The sequence below is a fragment of the Varroa jacobsoni genome, unplaced genomic scaffold, assembly GCF_002532875.2.
Source record: "Varroa jacobsoni isolate VJ856 unplaced genomic scaffold, vjacob_1.0 scaffold_197, whole genome shotgun sequence".
NCBI classification, from domain to species: domain Eukaryota; kingdom Metazoa; phylum Arthropoda; class Arachnida; order Mesostigmata; family Varroidae; genus Varroa; species Varroa jacobsoni.
The window spans coordinates 16253-37972 of NW_019213099.1; the positions used below are offsets into that span (position 1 = coordinate 16253).

The 21720-nt window shown below is 40.5% G+C and overlaps 1 protein-coding gene across 4 annotated transcripts in view; it reads right to left on the reverse strand.

Moving 5' to 3' along the window:
• Nucleotides 1-21276, reverse strand: part of LOC111273345 (uncharacterized) — a 36787-nt gene extending 15511 nt beyond the window's left edge. The window contains exons 1-2 of one of the 4 annotated variants that reach the window (XM_086973520.1): nt 21074-21276; nt 18746-19083 (exon numbers count right to left, since the gene is read on the reverse strand). In XM_086973520.1, the coding sequence (XP_086829646.1) occupies nt 18746-18955 (210 nt within the window). In that variant the 5' untranslated portion in view covers nt 18956-19083; nt 21074-21276. Of the gene's footprint in view, nt 1-755; nt 854-15777; nt 16457-18745; nt 19084-19220 lie in introns of those variants that run through there. The other 3 variants (XM_086973519.1, XM_022855055.2, XM_022855048.2) reach the window with 3 other exon arrangements.
• Between the last annotated feature and the right edge of the window lie 444 nt (nt 21277-21720).

Consider the following 21720-nt stretch of genomic DNA (forward strand, 5'->3'; position numbering starts at 1 on the left):
TTCGATAGATCTATGAAATGGTATGGCAACCGTGAAGACAGTTACCAAAAGCCTAGTAATAATACCATATCGTCCGTAATTCCTCCATTCGTTGATATTCTAATCATTTATATCTGGTAATAATTTTGCCGATGTTGCGATTTTGCAACATGGAAAGATGCTTTTTAGTTACCATTACCATAGCAACGGAATGCGCATTAGCTTCTTAGACCATGTTGCCCCCATAGTAATAATAGTAAACATGCTAAACAGGACCACTCTGAAATGGTAACTAGTTTGAAGCATCATACCAACTATAATAATATACTACAGCTGCTACGAATCAAGACCAGATAGAACGACATGTGGTTGCATCCTTTTGACTTCTCATTTACACGCCTTCATCCCGTAACAACGTTTGCGATTATCTCTGTCCCGTTTGAATATAAATAGCAGTAAATGACTAGGAATCAATGAATGGGCTCTAGAAGAAACAGCGTTTAGAAATGAGTCGATATTCCGACAACGTAGAGCGCCGTAGACAATGTAGGCATAATTTCCAATTGTAATTCTTTATTTTATAACAGGTGCACAACAAGAAACAGGGGTTCAAATACCTTACATATATAAATAAGCTAGCTTGATCTATTACATGGCATAAGTTTGAATTAGATCTAAATAATCTTTCCTGTCGCGTATATGTTTTTCATCATGCAGTCACTGGGATAGGGGATATCTATAATAACCTAATCGCAAATAGGATATATATTATTTACCTTTAAAGGATGTGCCCTTAAAGTCATTCTGACATCTGGCACTGAGTCTGCCAACAAAAATCATCACGGATGCGTCAGTAACAAGAAAACAAAGTGAAATTGGATTATAAAGCCACTCGCCAGCCAGCCTGGAGTAATGCAGATATTTGCGAGCTGCAAGAAACGGGAAGTAGCTTAATTGCAAATTATTCCAATTAGACACCACCTTATCATCATTTAAGAAAGCCGTTATGGTAGTTTTATTAAATTCTTGTTCTCTACTTTAAGTAAAAGTATGCGGTTAGGCAATGCTTTAGCCATATCGTGGACCATCTTACACTACATATACGTAGCTGTTTCTGCTAAGATTGCCTAGCTGATATTGTTTTGTTGCGCGCCGTCCGTACTAGCGCTGGCTGTAATTCCCGGCCATTAAGCAAAACATAACACAGGAACAATGACTTTTCATCATCCTTTAGCATAGGCGTCATCATGAATAAAAAAAAAAAGCCATTCAATAGCAAAGTACGGCAGTTGGCATCATAAGACACTTCCTCGTTTTCTAATAAATTGAGGACTCAGTAATCAGCTAAGGACTAACGAAATTAGAGGCAAAAAAACGCGTCCATTTAAATCCGGTTTCTCCGACTATAGGATTCTTGCTAATGCTAAATGTACCACTAAAAACGTTTAGTTTCGTATGTGGGGACTGTGGCACACAAAACCCATGAACGGGTGTTGGACATCAAGTATCGGTCAGGGCCTAGTTCTTCTATGCTCGTTCGCTAAGCGAAATTTCTATAGCGAAAACAAGGTATTTTGAACATATTACAGGGTTTATTATTAGTCAAATTTTCTCAAGTTTACGGAGACACTACTTACTGTATTTGGCTTAAAAGCCAAATGAGCAAAACCGTCACGTGGTAGAAAACAATGCCAATTTCAAAATATTTAAGTCGCTTGTGAAAAATTCAACGAAGAGACACGCGGGGGCGCATTATATACATTCTACACATATGTAACAACCTACGCGGTAGACACTAGTGCCCCACCACGCTGCCCACCACCCTAGTGTCACTCAGGCAAAATATGGTTGTGCACAGAAACTCTATGAAATACGGTCGAAGCAACAAACTCCTGTTAAGAAAGTAACAGGGCTAAGCGACGTGCTTGTACAGCGCGGACAAAAAAGCTTCTTAAGTGCGCACCAGTCGTACTCTGATTCCAATCGTCAATGTACCCTAACGTGACCACTGCCCAGAATAGGCGAAGTAGTTAAACTTGATAGCTATTCGTATAGCACGGAGCATCGTGGAACACTTTTGTCCATGACAACGTCACATTTACACAGAGAACATCCGAAAAGAGGACGCTAGCATAACAACCACCGACAGCTGACAGGACGGAGACAGACATTCAGAGGCAGGCCTACAACGATCAAATCACAGCCATCGCTACTAGCAACGAAACTAGTAATGCAATCGTCGCGAAGTCGCAAAATATCTTTTATGGAAGCAGCAGTATATTGAGCATGTCACATGTAAGCGGGGCGTATTTACGCAGCGTACTTCAAAATGAACTCAAGCGTGCGTAATCATCACAGCAAAAAACGATGCGGAATTTTCGTAGGGTAAACCTGATATCTTACATATACTTTTTTCTTCGTGTTCTCAGATATCGTAATTATTACAAAATGTTAAATAGAATTCATGGAAATATAGTAATATAAGGACTTTCAGATTAGGCGAACAGGACGAACCCCGTCAGTACAGCCGCCATTCGTTAACAGGACAAGCACAAAATGCAGTGCCGATTGTGTTACCACGGATAAGTTAACTGTGCGATACAGTTGGTGTCGTTACACCTCGAAAAGTGGAAAACTTTTATATAATAGCTCACTCCCTAACCTTTTGGAATAACAACTTATCCGTAGTGGCGGAGCGGTCAATACCATCGTTGAAGCTCTACGTAGCCAGTGCGTAGAGCTCATCAAAGCATCTGATTATGACTGGAAAAATTCCGTGCCTACAGTAAAAAAAATAATATAATAAAAAATACCAATGTGCGAGATAAAACAATGTACGGGGACAGTCAGAATAAAAAAAAAACGCGGGTTTTGCAACCCAAAAGAAAAGCATGGGTCATGCAGGTCTCGATATTAACATAATACTTCGGACATCTTACACAAGACTTAAGCCGAGGACCAGGTACTCCCTGGTGCTAGAAATACTAGCTGAAATTGGTAGCTCGGTAGAGTGGTACAACGACTAGCAACGCTGCGCTAGATTCTATCACGATAGCATCTAATATATGTCGACACATCTACGCATATGCAAAAAATACCGTTAGAGAAGAACATTTTAAGGATCTATATAGAACTAGAGAGATGAAGACGCGAGCGTACTGCTTGCTATATAGGTTTTAGTGAATACATTTACATTTTCAAGATCTTTACTTCGCCTCAAGACCTGTAACAGTTTGCATACCAGACCATTAATACGGTTTTCTGCGAAAATGCCGTTGTGATCAAACAATGCACAACTGAATGAACGACGTATGTCAAAGCATTGAAAGCTCTTAAAATTGTTTGGCAAATATAACCTCGAACCAAAAACATGTAGTTGCGCTAATCGGGAACAGCCTTTACTAATCCGGTGTAGAAATAAGCAATAATTTCAAGCAAATTCAAAAAGTACGAGTGCTATAAATGTAGGCTTCTTCCCGGCGGGGAGGGCTCGTGTTTAGTTTACTGTGATTCTACAAAGCCCAGAAGTACAGTAAGTATATACGCTGATAACCTATGCGGCAGAAGATATGACTAATCTTTAGATCGCTTACTATCTGACCCCAACACAGCAAGATGACCACCAACACTAAAGATCCATACGTAGTAAAATTTGGAAATTTCGAAAAAGTAAGGGCCAGGTATTGTACATGTACCTATTATGACATAATTAAAAAAAAAATTAAATACGCCCAAAGAGTCATGTTATAGGCCCAAAGAAGAACCTTTTCGTACGCTCCGTATGAAATAAAATAACCTAGGACGTTACATTGTATCACAGAATGCTCTACAAAGTCTGGGCATCTAAGAAACATCCAAAATTAATATAGGATGCGCAGCTGATGCAGATAAATTGGGTTGATAATGATAACGTCTGAAAAATAATAATACTTGTTTCTTCCCCTTTTGGCTATTAAGGGTTGCGGTATTATGGTCAGCACAGCGCGTGTTCCACGGTGTCTAATGGGGCATTGAGCGAATTGGCAACGAGTAGCAACCCGCTGTTTTTTTGGAATATAATGAAAATGATTGGAGCCAGCATCGCCTACGCTACTGCCATATTAGTGGTCTAAGGACAACGGCTATGATCATAGTTTTGAGAACCGCAAGCCGGCGTCACCACTGGTGCGCGCTCATCTGTCTTTACACACGTTAACCTTTACGATCAAAATGGACGACGTTAGATTTCTGCCGACGTGGAGCTTACCACGTGATCTATTTGACAACATTGGTCATCTTTGTTTAATTATTAAATATGTAGTAATCGGCCTACCACGAATGACGGTGATACGACAGGGAAATGTATATAAACGAGCAGAACCACATCCGAATGTAAGCGAATCGACGATGAAAAATTCACACCTGTCTTTATGTTAAGTGTACTTATTTACTGCCATTTCCTTAAATGATAACTGACTCCTAACTAAATGTACGTGTTTTTGAAGGCTATACCGATAAGTAAATTATAAGGTTTTGTGCTTGGATGAAAGCATAGGCAGGCATTAGCCGAAGTGGTCAATTTTGTAAACTTTTTAAGCAACTGAAGCATTAATCAGCTGTAAAGACCTGGCAGACTACGGGTTAAGTTTATTTAAAACTAGGGTTTCATTTTTTCATTTAGAAATGTTAAGTAAATACTTCACCAGTATTTATTTGGGTTCTAGGTGGAACGTACTTTGATTTCATAACAGTGAGCCCGTGCTGCTAAATACCATATCTAGAAATGGTATTTTACGTAACAGTGGATATGTTTTCGAAAACACTTTATTTCTAATCTACTTGATCATCACTGCAAAAAGCAACGAGTCCATTCAGGCTGTCCGAAACACAAATTGTGAGAACCATTTCAATTTCTAGGAGAAACATTAAGGCAACTTGTTACGTTCGATTGATCTGAGGGCTTTCTACGAATATCTTGTATTCAACTTCCATGCTTGCTTTCTTTCTTTTCTTATATTAATTCCTCACGTTTCTGGGAGCAAAAACCAGGGTGAACAACTTTACAATCGCTATAAACATTCAAGAACATACTAGGTAAAGATTAACTCAAACAGTTCACGTGCTCATAATAGCGGTTGACGCCATGGCTTTTGCCGCCTCTAGCACAATGCGACCCCTCCAACGATACTCCATCTTTTTAAACAATAATCGACACAACAACGGGAAACAAAAGCATAGATTCACCAAGCGGATTAAGTAACCAAAAATGCCATACTAATACAACATACTGTTATATAGGCTAAATGCATAAATAACCCCTTAATCCACCCATTACACCCGTTGTTCTTTGCGCTGTCACAGTTTTCATATTTTTTTGTACAATGTGCACCTATATAAACAAAATAGCAAACGATAGCCAGTGATCAGTACATAGGTTTGGGCCACTCCGTTGTGCAATGCCAACAATAAGAAGGCCACAAGCAGCTCCTCCATGTTTGGACCATATGGCCAGAGTTCGAGAATACTGAAGCTATGGCAAACTACGGCAGTCGATGGTTATAAAGATGTCTGTGAATATGTGTGTGACCTTCCCTCCTTAGAGCAACGAAATGAAAAATACTGCCCCCCATTAGATTCTAAATTGGGCACAAGGACATACCATGTCGATGTCCAACTTCGAATCGCGCCATCTATGTACCAACACGGACCTCATTTGTTAGATTTCGCAATAAACAAAATAATTAACTCTTTAGACGACCGTTAATGTGGTGGATAGTAACAGTAACGCTGCCGCGAACGAGCACTGAGTTCTTTCGAACTGACCCTCAACCATCCCAAAGGACAAGTCCTCTAAATGACCCTTCTGTGCTACTTCAAAAACCGTACAAAGCAATCTTGCTGGGCTGTGATCTAATATGACCTTGTAATATTGAATGAGCTTGCAATGCGGCAGAGTACCATATCAGTGACTCTTTTCGCTGTTATTCCTTTTCACTACTTTTTCATAAATACTTGTAACATCATCTGTGCTGGGATTTGAATTGGTTGTGACCAAAATGCTTATCGGCCATGTTTACATAATGACACGCTTATCTACTAGGCGTCCAGACTACGTTGCTTTACCTCCACTGCCAAAAGTCGCGATTGCTCGTTACAGGCGAACGATTAGAAGATGTTGTAAAAACGACGAAGAGGACGTTGTTTGAATAATATTTAATGATGTAAGGAGACACGGCTAAAACAAGTGTAATATCAAACATTTTCTTAACTGCTTGACAGATTTACTGAAGCAAACATATTTTTTCTTTAAAGATCTTCGAATACGGTCGCGTCACAACACATGCATATGTTGTTACGTAACATTTGACTTGCAAAAATCAAATGATGTATCTAACACTGGAATGATACTTGTGTAAATCACCATTTAACAGCAATCAACAATTAAAAAGTTCTCGTTCCTGAATTCACCCCTGGCCTTTACCTGCTACCATTGCAAAACGACTTACCAGTCTCTTTGTCACACTTACCAGTGTGCGAATAATAGAAAATTAAAAAATATATTAAAAATAAATATAAAAAAATTATTTACATTACAGTTGCGAGAAGGTTCTTCGTTGGTCAAGTGTTAGTATGTACGGTTACGATAATTAAAATCTACTTTGTGAGCAGTTCCCAACGTGCCGGATGTATATTTGTTTACGCGTGTATGTACGTGCAATCACAATACTTAGACGTGTCTTGTTAGCACGATTTCAATGACAATTTATGACGATCACTTTCCAGACAGACGCGTACACACCTCTCGTTCCGATAGAGCAAATCACTTCCCGTGCAAAGCGCAGCTGATGTGACGGCTTCAGCAGAAACGTCTGCGGGGCCGAACAAACTCCTACACCGGTGGTCACAGAAGCTTCGTCCAGCTGCTAAGTACTGTTCGTGCTCAACTGCCTCGTGTCAGATACGGCAAGCACAACTATTATACATATATATAACGTAAATGTTAACTGGACGGGCCATAGTGGAGTAGTTGCCGCAGCCGTAATGACAACTGTGAAGCAGCTAGCATGTCATTAACGGCTCATTCGTCTTTGAAAGTTGAACACAAATTCAATTTTGTATGTGTGTGCGCGCGGTACACTGTACTCAAATAGCCAAACGGACTTGTATTAATGTCTATAATATTTTACTTAATAAAAACAAACTGTACGGAAGAATGTTTCATGCGGGATCACCAGTAATATATAGGCAAATAGCCGAAAACTGAAGCATTCGATGGGCCAGAAGTTGGTAAATATGTTCATACGTCACGTATAGGGAAGACTGGATCTATCTGGGTTAAAATTTGGGCGTTACAGCGCTGTAGCTTAAAATGAGCGATGTCACGTCGAAGTAGAAAAACAGTGTTAGTATATTTGTCAGCGGCTTCTTTATTATTCGGTCGAGCTAATACGCTACTCTACTATTAATTCGGTTTAAAAACTATCAGTTTTAGTTAGTTCGCCCTTTAATGTGAACTTAGCTTGATTAGAAACACGGGGTCACATAGACCACTAATGATTTCATACTAGAAGAACCTAGTCATTCAACCAAAGTAGCGGAAATAATTTTTTTCCTCAAAAGAGCTGTGAGTATAGCTAAAAAAGTCTATGCTTCATAATAATTTACCGCTAAGTCAGACAGATCGGATGTTATCAGTTACCCATCATAAGTACACACGTAGTCCTGCTACGCAGCGTGAAACCGACTTATGAATAAGACACCAACGTGTTGCATTTTGATGACTGACTATGATTTTCTTTAAAGGCGATGGTATCAATAACAACGGCATGTAGTACAACTGTAATACCTTACTTTACCTGATATGTACTCATTCATATTGAGTGATACTTTGAGACGGTAATGTGATGCAACTCAACGTAACCACCTTTATACAGTATAACTAGCACTTTTTTTGCCCCTGTATCCTTGGAACGCACGAAGCTATGGCAGAAAATCAAGTCGGTTATTTAGCTTATTTGTCGTTTAACATAGGTTTGATAATGTGGAAAAAAGATGCATAGCTGTTACAGAGTCAAAATTTGATCAGAGAAAATACCCATTAGATTCCAATAACTTATGAAGGTTTGATAACGTTTATCTATTAAATTTACATTTTCTTAAACGCTTTATTAAATTCGTGTCACAACGATCCAAACTTTCTTTACGCCGATCTTGATTGTATTTAATCGGTCTCGACTCGTATGGACAACTAACAAATAAATGTTCGAAGTGTTTCGTACGGTCGTTGTTGCGATTGAGAACAAAAAACATCTGAAAGGGAGTGACCTGCTTAGAAGTCATACAAATAGCCTACCGATGCCGCCGTTCTTCACGTTATTTATACAGTTACACCGTTAAATTGAGGAGTTGCTACGAAAATTGGCGCTGAGCTCCACCATTTCGTGCACCTCGTCTGAACGTCTAGACAGTGGGATGAAATCGAACTCGCTGCGTTCACAAGGCAAACCTGTGTCTTCGTCATGAATTACGCAAATACGAAATAGGAACAATATTCCTGCGTTTAAAAACAAAACCCATTCCGCTTCTTCTTTTAGCAAAGACGGCCATCTTCTGAATTCTTCGTTTTTTGCGACGGAAAAACATAGGGAATGTAACCAAGTGGATCGCATCCTGATTACTCAGTTTTCCATTTGAATTAATTTTTTTTGGTTCCCTGACAATTTTCTCCACATGAAACTACGCCTTCTCGTGTGTTTGCACCCAAATTTATGGCAGTGTGATAACGGCAGCACGCGATCACCACAGTAATCCTAGTAATCGATAGGACGCGGCTACGATGCCGGCCGCATGGAGCTACCTACTATACTGCAGGAAGCCTGCAGTCAGTGCCAATGTGGGAACTCGTTGTCGTTGAGGGGTCCCATGTTTTTGTCAGTTAGTGGCCACAGTCAATGAAGTGTGCCACTTCTACCGGAAGAAACAGCACAAGTATATGCGCGAAAATAGCACGAGGATGAGGCACAAATTGAAAGTAACAATGGTGTACTAGTTCTTTACAATCATTGAATTCAGTAGTAGTTTATAGTTTCGGGTTGGTCGATCTACGCGTGTATATCTGATGCGGGAGTATTTTGGCCGTGAGTGAACCGCTAGTAGCTAGCGGTGTAAGCTAGCATTACAGTTGATCTATACGATTATGGCTTTTTCTAAATGTTCTAGCAAAATATATTTAGAAGGACAAATTGCTCATTAGCCACAGTGCAGTATTTCGACAGTGAAACTTTAATTCATTATATTTTTCCGTCAGCCCGATATCATATATGTGATAAAAACAGAGATACTGCATTGAACATTTCATCTTAGTAACTGAATTGACATACATAAAAACTCACGCCGGTTGACGAATCGATTCAGCTAACACTTTGAGATGCTTGAATTCGATAACAGCACTACGACGCTCACGCCAAACAAGTAATAAATGCATTTGATATATTCTAGATTTCCATTATGGCGAGTAATATGGCGAAAATGCGGCAAGCATGGTCATTGGAGAGCAACTGGGAGACAGAATGTTCCCAGAACCCCAGACTAGTTAAACCCCTGCTCAAAGCTCGAAGCCGCATCTACTACTTCGGCCGTTATTTCTTAGATATGACGACGCCTACCACTTCTGACTCATGCTCAGCAAACACAGTGGTAGTCTTTATTGGCTCACGTTGTGTCTACGCCGAAACATTCATCGGATACTGCTGCCGCAAATGGCCACCACCATTGTCTCTATGCGATACAATTCTATGCACGAGGGGATCCTTTTTGACGAGAGATACGCAGTGTGGCTAGAAATAGCGAAGCCCTATATATCTGTAATAACAGCTATTATGTGACATTGGTATTGACGTGCTTGTGGGCAAAACACCGCCAACGTTACCGGCACCACACGGTCGTGAGTACCATATATATATATATATATACCTATGTGTATATAATATAGACCATTTATGTATTTCCACTGGCTATTCCAAACCAAATCACCGCCTCATAACAGAGGTCAGCGTCTGCCCCTTTACGTTGACTGTTGCAGATGTAACTTGTCGTAGGAGACGTTTCACAAGATGTACAATAAACTGATTCTTATGAATTTTTGCTCGGAACATAGCCAAACCGTTTAGTAGAAAAGACACCTTACGTGTCCATGTTGAAGCCTCAAAATCACTGAATGTTGCCATTAATGGGAAGTTTACTATCTCCGTTAGACCGGTTGTAGCAATAACGGACGCGACAACCATTTAGTTCGATAAATTAATGCCACAGAGGCGCACGTGCGACAATAAAAGATCGTATCTGTTATAGTACGCTGTGGGTTCAACGTCTGCCAATGAATGCGGAACGAAGCTATGTATTAAATAAATGGAGACTAGTACACGAACCATACAAATTCAATCCATTTTATTATACGTGCCGTGATTATCTACAAGACCCATCTGATTGATAATCAACAATACGATGGTCTCGTTTCACTTTTGAGTAAAGCAAAAAAATTTAAACATGGATTTTGGTAGACAGCTCAGGTAAAACGGTGTGGTTTTTCCTCGGAGCTATCAATAGTAATATTAGTTTGAAATAATTCTCACGCTTTGACGAAAGAATCATTCGTTATTGACTTTGGTGAAGTAAAATAGGCCGCAAGCACAAGCACATAAGCGATTAAATATTGACGGTTTAAATTACAGCAGTCAAGAATTGCATTGCTTTTAGACGTTTCGTGGAAAAACATCAAAGGGCTTTTTCCCACTCCAAAAAAACGTTTCTTAAGGTGACGAAAAATTTTCGCCTCCTATTATTATTGCTATCTTTACTGAGTGAAATAAGATTTTCGGTGATCTTTCAAGTCTAGCTTAGTTACTTTCAAATATCTAAAAGACATTTTGGATCGAAAGTATACACTAAAGGCAGTTCGAACAGTAAGCTCACTGCAAGCTTCATTACTGTATTAAGCATTACCATTAATCATCCGCAGCCCAAAGGGCCTTTAGAAGCGCCAATTGACAGTCTATTTTTTAATAGGATTCCAATGGAGAGCTCCCCGTCAGGTAAAGACTAACGCGTTCTAATCTTTAGATGTGTCAATTTTCTAAGCCGTAAATCAATGCACTTACAATAGGCATAAAACTTTACGCATTAGACGTATCAATCATTAGCTTTTTTGATTGTCCAATTATACTTACTCTGGTAGAACTCTCTCGATTAACATTTTGTTGTAATAAGGCTACTTTTATTCTAATTACAGGGATTTGCTGGTATTAGGGGAATAATTCTATTATTATTAGTGTCGTTGTCACAACCATCCAAGTGTATACACAGTGTAAATTGGTCCGAGTGGTACGACGCAAACTCATTGTTTAAGCATAATGTTGCAGCAAATCCCGGCTTGCACTAATTCAGATGAGCCCCCTACGATTCAAGTTACATACGGTGACGTTAAGGGTTTTGTGTTGGTGCCATCGGCATAGAGCACGCTGAATTTCTGTTTCGTCATTTAGAGATATCCCATCGGATGTTGTTAACACGATCGCTTAATAAAACTGTATATTCTATATACATGTAAATGACAGTAAAACAGGTTAATTTGCTTAATAGTTTGTGTGTCGTTTTCGTGGAAATGTCTCACTCCAGTAGCTCATCAGATACGCTTAAAATATTGTATTATAATGATGGAAGACATCACGTGTAACAGCAGTGGTTGAGACTATGATCAACGACGCAAGTTGCATTAGCATGGCGCAGTCTTGCGGCTGGAAACGCTGTGACGCCTTCGCATTGGCAAACACGTCACGGAAATTCGTTTTCATTGAGAAAAGGCACCGCTGTCAAAAACGTCTCAGTGGAAACATCTGAAATATCTGAATTTACCTCCGCATATATTCCATATGAACTAGTATGTCGCCAGTAGAAACGGTTGGTGATCGAAGCTATGCTAAATGAAAGGGGCGCTGTGGAAGGATTTTTGTAAATGCAAACGTCAAGGCAGGCAAAACCACATGGACGATCGTAAAAAACGAACTCACTGGGGTACGTGATATACATACGCCTCAAGGCATACATATAAGATGTGCGCTTGTTTTGTTTTTAATACCGCACTAGTTAAGTGTCTCAGGCATACCGGCAGTATCTAGCATTCAGCAATCAACAGATAGCGGCGCGATCCTAACAGTACACACCAGAGTAGAACTTCGTTGTTTCTTGGCTACCTGCTTTAGAAACTACTGAATCTTAGGTTTTCAATCCTTGACATTAAATGGCTTTTTTAACTTCATACCGTACAAGCAGTCCTCAGCGCTCAACTAATTCCACTTAGTTAGTGGTTGGCAAGTTTGCTTGCAACAATTAGCCCCCCACAATCGAATAACCCGTTATCGGTTTGTTAATTACCGGTGAAAGATATCATACGGATCCGCCCACGCCTGGAGTTTTTAGAAAGATGCAAAATGGTTACTCTTATTTATTGAATCACTTTGCTTGAAATAGCTAGAATTTTGCCGCACCAGGGTTAGGGCTACTTTTACGCCAGTATCTCTAGGGAAAAGCGCTCGGGCGTCTACATGTATATGGAAGTTAATTTGCTCTATATAAAAACACATCTATGCGCATTAATTTGTAGCTAGAAAACTGTCAACAGATAGTGTATCAATTGAAAGAAAAACAGTGGACCTATTTCGCGCTCTCTCCTCGTTTTACATAACAGGAGCAAATGTGTACAGTTTCAGTCACAAAAAAATTTATATCGTATAGTTGCGTTCTATAATGTGTAGATTTATATCACTAGATTATTCTATTGAAACAGCATATTACAGATGCTGTTTTATTCGTACTAATTGTTTTCACTGTTAATTACCAATGAATCAGGACCAACAAACAGTGACACCGACGAAACCCCTAGCGAAGCAAGCGCCCACCGTTATATTGAACTAAGCAAAGCTAAGTAACAACGCTGCGTTTAGCAAAGCGCAATATGCCTTTCTGTTTCGCGAACAAGATTCATTTCCGCCAGCAATCATACGACTAGTATTGACCATTACTTGTAGCGGGCAATTGGGTCTGGGTCAGTCCTAATTAACACACGAGTTGTTACACATCGCCACACAAACATATCGTCTATGACAAACGCATTGCTGACGATAATGAGACCAAATGAGACTAACTTCGTATCGACGCGAGGCGACATTACCTAGTCGACAGATAGCGCCCCCACTACAAGAAGTAGAAGGGATGGGAACTGACCTCTGAGTCTGCTTCCAGTATCAACGATTCTATAACGGCCTCTTCAACGCATAATATGAACAATGATTTTGAACTGCTAATCAGTACTCTACACTTCAGAGTAAATATGAAGAAAACATGCATCATGTCTCAGGTGTGTGAAAAAACCTAAGCGTTTCGGATCTGCATAATAATATATATATCAAAATAGAAAGGAATAGACTTGGAAACAGTTTCATGATGTAATTATAGCGTAATACTTGCTCGAAAATGTTATAATTTTGCCAGGTCTAGCAGCGCGAAATACAATAAGAAACGTAAATAAATATAAATAAAATATGTTTTCTGTCCAGCATCAAATGTAACAGTTGTCATTGGCGGTGGTTCTTCGAATGGCACTACTACGTAGCTAGACAAAGCCCACTAGTATACTGATCGGGTAGTTTACGACATTTATAGGACATAATTACATAATAACTGCCGGCCCAGAAAAGCATTTCTTCTCTCATAGGACACAGATGCGAATTAGTTGCAGGCACAAAGTTGTAACCTATGTAATTTGTGAAGATTCAAATAGTGATGAGAACAGAGGATTATTTTTTTATGCATTATGCGAGTTCTATTAAATTTACTTGATTCTAAAAATGTTTCAGAGACCCAAAATTTTGCACAAAATTTGTACTTTATACGAAGTAACTCCCTGTTTCGGATGTTACACAAGCTTTCTAGGTAAAGTCGACGTGCCTGGTAAAATCTCGATCCCGGGAACACGCAACATGCAAGGCTTGCGGTTTGCGGCTGTGGAATAAGATCTAGCATATACTCGCTGTCTTTTAGACAGATCTATGTGTTTAGTCAATTTATTCTATTGAAATATCTGGCGATTCGAAAACACAAGAGGGTGATTTCACATAGATTGCTTAAATTAGAACTGCCGCGGATATTCGACACACAATCATCAACCATAACAGCTTATTCAAACTACACATATGTTATGTCGTCATAACAAGGAGCAGTGGTATGATTTTGACATCCTAGTATAATTGTCATACATAAGATGCCTAAATATTTCTTTTAAATGTTTCCGCTCGATCTTTGCGCACCCTGTAATCATGACGATATTGTACATATACGCATTTAACTTCACGCGACGACCGAAATACTCAAGAAAATGGCTCGCTCGTATGAGATGAAACCGAAGTTTAGAGGGTATAAAACAAATTTGCTTTGTTCTTCGAGAATACTTCTTTCACGTCACTGTATTATAATATCACATTAGCAGCAATTATATTATTCTCGCTATTTTGTTCGTCCGCTATCAACGCGTAATAAGTCGTACATAAAGCTTAATGTTATACTTTTACGCGGAATCGTTAGAAGCTCCCAAGGTCTTAAGCGCAGTATTTTTTTTACGGTCAAATTCAAATAATATCTCTCTCGTCTAGCAATTTCACCGTAGAACAGTGATTCCAGTGTCGGTTTAGAATCATTCAGACAGATGTTTGAAGCCTGAAATTCCATTCTAACGCTTGTTTGAAGTAAAGCCGACTTTAAAAATGAACATATTGGGGCAGACATGACGAAACTTCAAAGATAACCCATTATTTTCATCCTCTACGCATTTCTTTCGAATGTAACAAATTTTTTTCACTGTTTCATTAGTATCTAGTAAGATATATGATTTCCAATCAAACCTTACTCCATTCTTCATAAGGAGTAACTATTAGCCGTTTGTTGAAGAGCTATACTTGGATTGCTACATAAATGTAATCTCATTCTGTCTTCCAAGCACGTAAAACTCACTGCTAGCGTGCATGAACGATGAATTGCTTGACGAGCCACGTGTTAGCACTGTCATAGATTATTCCACCAAACCAGCAACTCAGTAAGTGGTTTCCGCTGCACCTGTACATCTGTGCCACCACCAAGCGTTGCCTTCGCTCCTGTGAAGGCCTGGTTCTCGTTTCGCGTCGTGTTAGAACATGGCACGAAACAAGTACCAGTTGACATGCTGACCCTCAGCACCTTTATGATCCGCACAGCCAAGAGCGGTGTGTTGCATGTCGTTCGCTCGTCATCACAGTAGCTCATCCAGCCTACATACAATCGAATCTTATCTCCCTTCATTTGCATGTACGCTAGTTCATCATTTTGCGTGCTTTGTTTTTATAACGTTCTACGTTTGACCACTTTACACGTCACGGCTCAGTGTTTGTCACCGATGCTCCAAAGCGTCTAGGTCCTTTGCATTAGTCACTAACTAACAAAGCTTCGTTGTTAGCTCGAACTCGAAAACAGAATCAAAGAGCGAGTGTCCAGAGACAGTCATCCTTTTCATTGTCTCCCTATCGTTTTTCTCTGCAGTACATAAACCGGATATCCGGATGAAAAGTTAGCAACGAGCACGACGACGTACTCATTCAACAACGACCTACATCCACATCATGCTTTGGTTTTTAAGGCTGCTAGTCGAACCAGCTGTCAAATACAATTTATTGGCCCAGTCCCTCTCTACCTTTTGCTTTTGCTCCTCCTCCTCTTGACAACACGTGTTGAACTTACCGCACGTAGATCCATACGTTAATAACTGCCCACATACATCGTCGCTTGAGTGAAAATGTACGTTTCGATGCTGCCGTATTACGTTTACAGAGAGCCAGAAGCGGCAGAAGTTACCGGTCGGCTGACGAACGCCAGGCGCTGGGTCTTACAACAGTGGTAACAGCAGCAGCAGTATTACCAAGAACAACCGCTACTGTAGCCACTGGGGCCGTAGAAGCAACAGCAGCAGAAAAATCGAGAAGAAAATGCGATTATTAGCGCATGTCCTGTCGGCTTTCTCGTTGCCACAGTGCTTAGCTGACCAGCTTTACGGATTAACAGCTAGCTGGTAGGCCGACCGTGTGTCCGCGCGAACGTCGTAGCTCTTGTCCACTAGACACCGTCATCAAGCGGCATCGACAGAATCAGACAAGCCTCATGTTGGTCATCGTGGAACCAATATGAGGATTGGCCATAGAACCCGGCAGTATTACGATATGGTGCGGCCGGCAACGACGCTGGCTGGAGATGATGATGGTCAGGGCAGCTGCCGGTCACCGTTGTATTCGCCGTATTAGTATATTGGTCGCATAAATTGGTCCTCATGGTCGATCGCTTTTCGGTCGCAAGCGACAATGCTAGTTTGCGCCTTCTGTTTATAGATACAGTTGCAACAGTCGACGAACTTCCCGCGAATTTCTTGTTTTTTTTTTTCTGTATCTTGCTTTTTCGCTGTGTGTAATTCACTTCATTGTTATCTGCCTGTCTAAAGAGGCACGAGGTTGTAACTGTTTTCGACACTCACAATTAGTGCATGAGATTGGACACGAAATATATATATATATATATATATATATATATTGGCCCAGCAGAATAATAATTTTTTTTATCTTCGATTTTGGCAAGAAAAAGATTTCGGTACCTAGTTGCTAATGAAGGCAGCATTACACAGCACTGTACGATACGGTACAGCATTAATTGCTGGTTCGGATGTTATTAGCTTGTCAGCTAGTCGCTAACTGATAATGTCATATAATAGATGGCAACAGTAAAAGTGTCGTGTATAACTCCTTATGCATGTAGAACATATATAATATAAGCTACTAATATATATATTATTTCATATAAATGATAAGGTGCGCAGAAAAGCTATACGCTATACAGAACGCTATACACGTTATACAGAAACTTCAAAATAAGTCACTTTATAAACTCAATTACAGCAAGTTTATAAGAATAATAATAATACAAATATTAGACGGGATTATTACTATAAAAGTATTTTTCTTGCCCAATCCAGTGTCGTGTTAATTGATTTTTATTAAACACATTTCATTGTGCTATATAAGGCAACGGGATGAACCGTTTTTAATTTTATGAGCTCTATGTCCGTTGACAGATTGCCAACAGGTGCTAAACCACATCCGACGTCGATTCTGATCTGTATCTTTAATCTTCTTAGATACCCTGCTAATCCTCATTGATTGCTCCACTGATATTGATATTGATATAAAGATGCTATCGCAGCTCAGCAACTTGGAGATAAGTCGGGCAAGCTCGCTAGTCCTTTTTATTGGCAATTCGTTCGAATGGATAGAATTAACAAAGTATTCTTATCAGTACTCTCAGTAGAACCTAGTTTAACCGCCGCACGGCGCGGGAACATTTCGCGGCTCCAAAAAATACACCAGGTAGATTTCAGAGTTTAGCAATTATGGCACCTGTATTATTTGACAAGCGCACCACACAGATATCAATTACTCGTTGAATAATTAAGTGACCTCCTTGTCGTTGAGAATAACAACTAGATTCTGCCGGAACCGAGTTTTTGGTGCAACGGCAAAAAAAACAATATTCCGCTCGGAGTTGTTCATAACTCCGAACGGAATATTGTTTTTGGTTCTAAGAACTTCGTCGAATTCTATTACCCCTTCTTTTAATGCTTCTTTGCTTGCTGGTTGCTTAGCGCCAACATCCACAAACGGCAGAATACCGTCCACCAGCTGTTGGAGACAACTGCGGGTCGAATTGGAAAAGAAAACACTTCTCTTAAAGTTGACAGCCTCTTGAATATGTTCAGATGGTAATGATTTGACTTTACACGGTACATGCATACATAAATACATGATTTGTAGAGAGACGCACGCGACGTCACTTCAGTTCTATATTTCATAACTATTATTATCAAAGCAGCTGCCTGTACTCCCACAACTACAACGAATCTAATACATTGACTGATATACCATCAAAACAGTTCTCGGTACAAGTTAATATAGCACTATACGTAGTTCTTGTTCAGCAAACGCTGGAAACGACTATCCTTAGTTTCTAGCGAGGGATAACACAAACACGTCACCTATATACAATGCGGAACCTAAAATTAGCAAAATGTCAATCACCCCACATCAATCACTCGATAACAGAACTATTTGAGTATATTCGAATGCTGGTATAATTAAAAAAAGACAACAGATTTTTCTGTCTTTCTGTTTTTCGCCTCGTCAAGAATGTAATCGGTCACCGTTTGGGCATATTGCGGTACAGCAGTTACGCGCTATAGTTACCTGTAGTCTCGGAAAAGGCAGTTGCCGAAGACATGTCAGAGCTATATTGAAATTCGCTGTACAACTCTGTGTGCCTGTTTGGGTGAATGTCATTATGTTGTCATTTCGAACTATATGACCATCAACCCGCAATTCATTCATAAAATTCGTTTATTAATACTATGATCACCGTACAGTCATTGTATCATGCCAATTATAAAAAAATGCGTCGATGCAATATACTGCCTAATTTTCGCTCTCGTTGTTGAAATGCAGCAGTCTAGTAGTACTTGCAAAAAAATTGTCTCAACCATTTGATTTCAAAACTTGGACCAGTTTTTGCCGCCTTTTTATGCTAAATCCTCAGGCCAGTGTCTAACTATATTTTTTATTAACTACGAGACCTCAAGCACTTGAGCAAGTCTGCATACATGTACGATACTTACCACGTAATTTAGGACGTCACACTGGTTTCGAAGTGCCTGATTTTCCTCAGTAGTTAATAGGCGGCAGCCGGGAAAGTGGTCGTTCAATGGTTTTACTCGTCGGCCACCTTCGCCACCTCCCGTGGCCGGATGTGATGGCATGGGCTGATCGTGCTGGCCCAGTCCAACGGATGGATGTGATCCCGATGTAGTCGTCATGTCTAGAAGCATGTTTCAGGCTAGTTTTATGCCGCTGCGCCTGCGACTGTAACAGCGGTGCGTCACCACCCAACGTCAGGTGGGAGCAGGGCTGCGTGCGCAGGTGATGCTTTGTTCAAGGGGTCCCAGGAGATTTACTACTACATTCAAAGAGACAATGTATTGCTTAGTCCGCCGCAGTAGCTGGTAAACCTTATCAACTGATACTCGTTTCTACTGGCACTTGTTTAGATGCCCCTGTTCGTCGGTTTGGCTCGGATCGTTGATGGAAACTTACCCACATTAGCAGAATTCACTCAATTACGCACACTACTACGTCTCCTCTATGGTTAATCAATGCTTATAAATGATCCTATAGCAGCTTTTCGTTTACTGTCGCCTCTTACTTATTTACAGTAGGCTAATCAGTTGCCTGTTAGCGGCATGTACAACACCTCTCTGAAGTGGTATATGATAAAGTAGAACACGCAATGGTAGCTCGAGCCACCAGTGGTAACACGAGCACTACGACAACGACCTACAAATACAAGTAGAGAGGCGCTTCTGCCACGACCATATCGCTTATGATCCTGCGTTGCTTCAGACTGCGTATCGATTTTGAGATTTTGATTATGTGAGAAAGATCAAGTTGGGCCTTTAGATTTCTCCTTTTCCTTTTGCGATAGGAAAAATAATCCTCGATAGTGGTGCAGTATTTGGGGTCGATCCTTCTCGCCGCTGGTACCGCCGTTACTATTACGCGGTTACTATTACAGTACGCGGCCTCAGCAGTCGCGATGATATCAAACTCAAACGAAAAGAGGCGTATTTGTATTAACCTGTACACACATTATGACCACGACACAAACAACTAAAGGAAATGCTCCTCACTAAATAATTTTTTATCCAACGATTTCGTCCGTCCTATTAGTAGTCGACCTTTGCTTGCTCACTCTGTGTGTGGCCGTTTTCTCTCGTTCTGTTGCTTTGTCTGAGGCGTTTTCGTAACGTTTTACTGATACTGGCTTGATTCTTCAATAATGCGGTTACAACAAACGTTGCCGCTTCCAGTATTAATGCCGCTCTTGGCGCATTTGTTAATCGTTTGAAATTTTACTACTGCTGCCGTTACACGACATTAACGGGAGTAACAGCGATGACAGAAGAGGCGAGAGCAGCGTCAAATTGATGCGTATGTTGAGCGTACTCCTGTGGAATTATCGCCAGCTGGTAGAGGTCTAGTTATAGTTGTTCGAGTCACACTGTCCACATCGCTCAATGGCGAAACGTTACTGTCCTGGCAGAAGCAGCATTTGGGCGACCGGCAATATACTACTTTATACATACTATTTAGTTAGGCCACATGATGATGATCAGTAGGAGTGGATATACATGTATCTACGGCCAGTAAACCTTATAAACGATTGGAACGACCGCGTTATTCACTGAATCTCAGTAGAGAGACTGAAAATGACGGTGATGTCTTTTCTCGTCGCAAATTCGAACTTAAGTCATTACGTGATACATTATTGCGGACAAACTCGTGCGGGTGTTTGTCGGTCACTTCTCGACGACAGATGGACCAGCTAAGAGGTGCCAGCATCGACCGCCAAACGGTGAAGCAGCAGCATTATTTGCTGTCCACTGTTGATGTTATTCCAGCAGTACATCCGCGTCGACGCTTGTTTACTGCCGTCGTCAAAAAGAACTGCCTCGAACTCTTCTGCCACCTCCTCTCAATCAAATCAGTCGAACACTTATCACTCGAATAGTATGCCAGGTTACGTTAGCTATTTAGTATTATCGGTACCCGTTTCATACCATCACCAAATGTGCACTAACACTTCACGATCGCCAATGTGATGGTGGGGCACTTTTCGACAGCAGTAATGAAACGTAACGACACAGTATGGCGACGGTCTTCCTTTTCTTCCACGGCGGCGATTCACACTCGCTGACTGCGAGGGCTGCCAATACTATTACAGTTGCGGCAACAGCGAGAACAATAACAACTACCAAAAGCTTTCCTGCATCCGAAAGCTAGTTACCCGCTACCGAGAGCTTTGGCGGTAGCCCCAGTGGTTAAGGGAAACTGGCGAGTAACAACATTTGGCGATGAATCTCAGCTAGATGATCGAGAGGGACACTTACGCAGTAGAGATCTTCCCAGTACGGCAGTAGCGCCCTAGCTTACTTGCGAACTCCTGCACGTCCACCAGCATCAACACGACTTCCCTTCTGTCTGATCGTTCGTTATTAACGAATCAAATTCGTCGGGAAAAGCTGACACAGTGCCGATAACGCAGACGTGATACGGCCTTTGCGTCCAAATAGTGCCACAACCGTACCACGGTGTTGGGAAAGGGTAAATGGAGCGTGAGGATTTCAGTTAATGTCATTGGGAATCAATGGCCAAGCTTTGGAATTCTAGCGGCCTACAAGTTTTAGGTTGTAACTCTTGCTTGATCTGGCTTTTTTAATTTCTACTAGAGTTATAAGATGCGAGCATTTGAGCTCGTAGCCAAGAATTTATTGCCAATGTCAAGTTTATGGGTAGGATAAATGCCCTGCTCAATTTTGAGCTCCTTATAGCCTTACTATTAATTAAAAAAAATAACATACATTTTTTGTTCTGAGACGGGAGGTTATATGAAAGTTTAGAGGTTAAGAACTTACGTGATATGTAAAGATCCATTGGATTTACGTTTCTTTTAGCGATTAGTAACGAGCCTGCATATTGTGACCTATAACTAAGTACATTAATAAATTATTACAAGGAAAATAGAGGTGAAATTAGC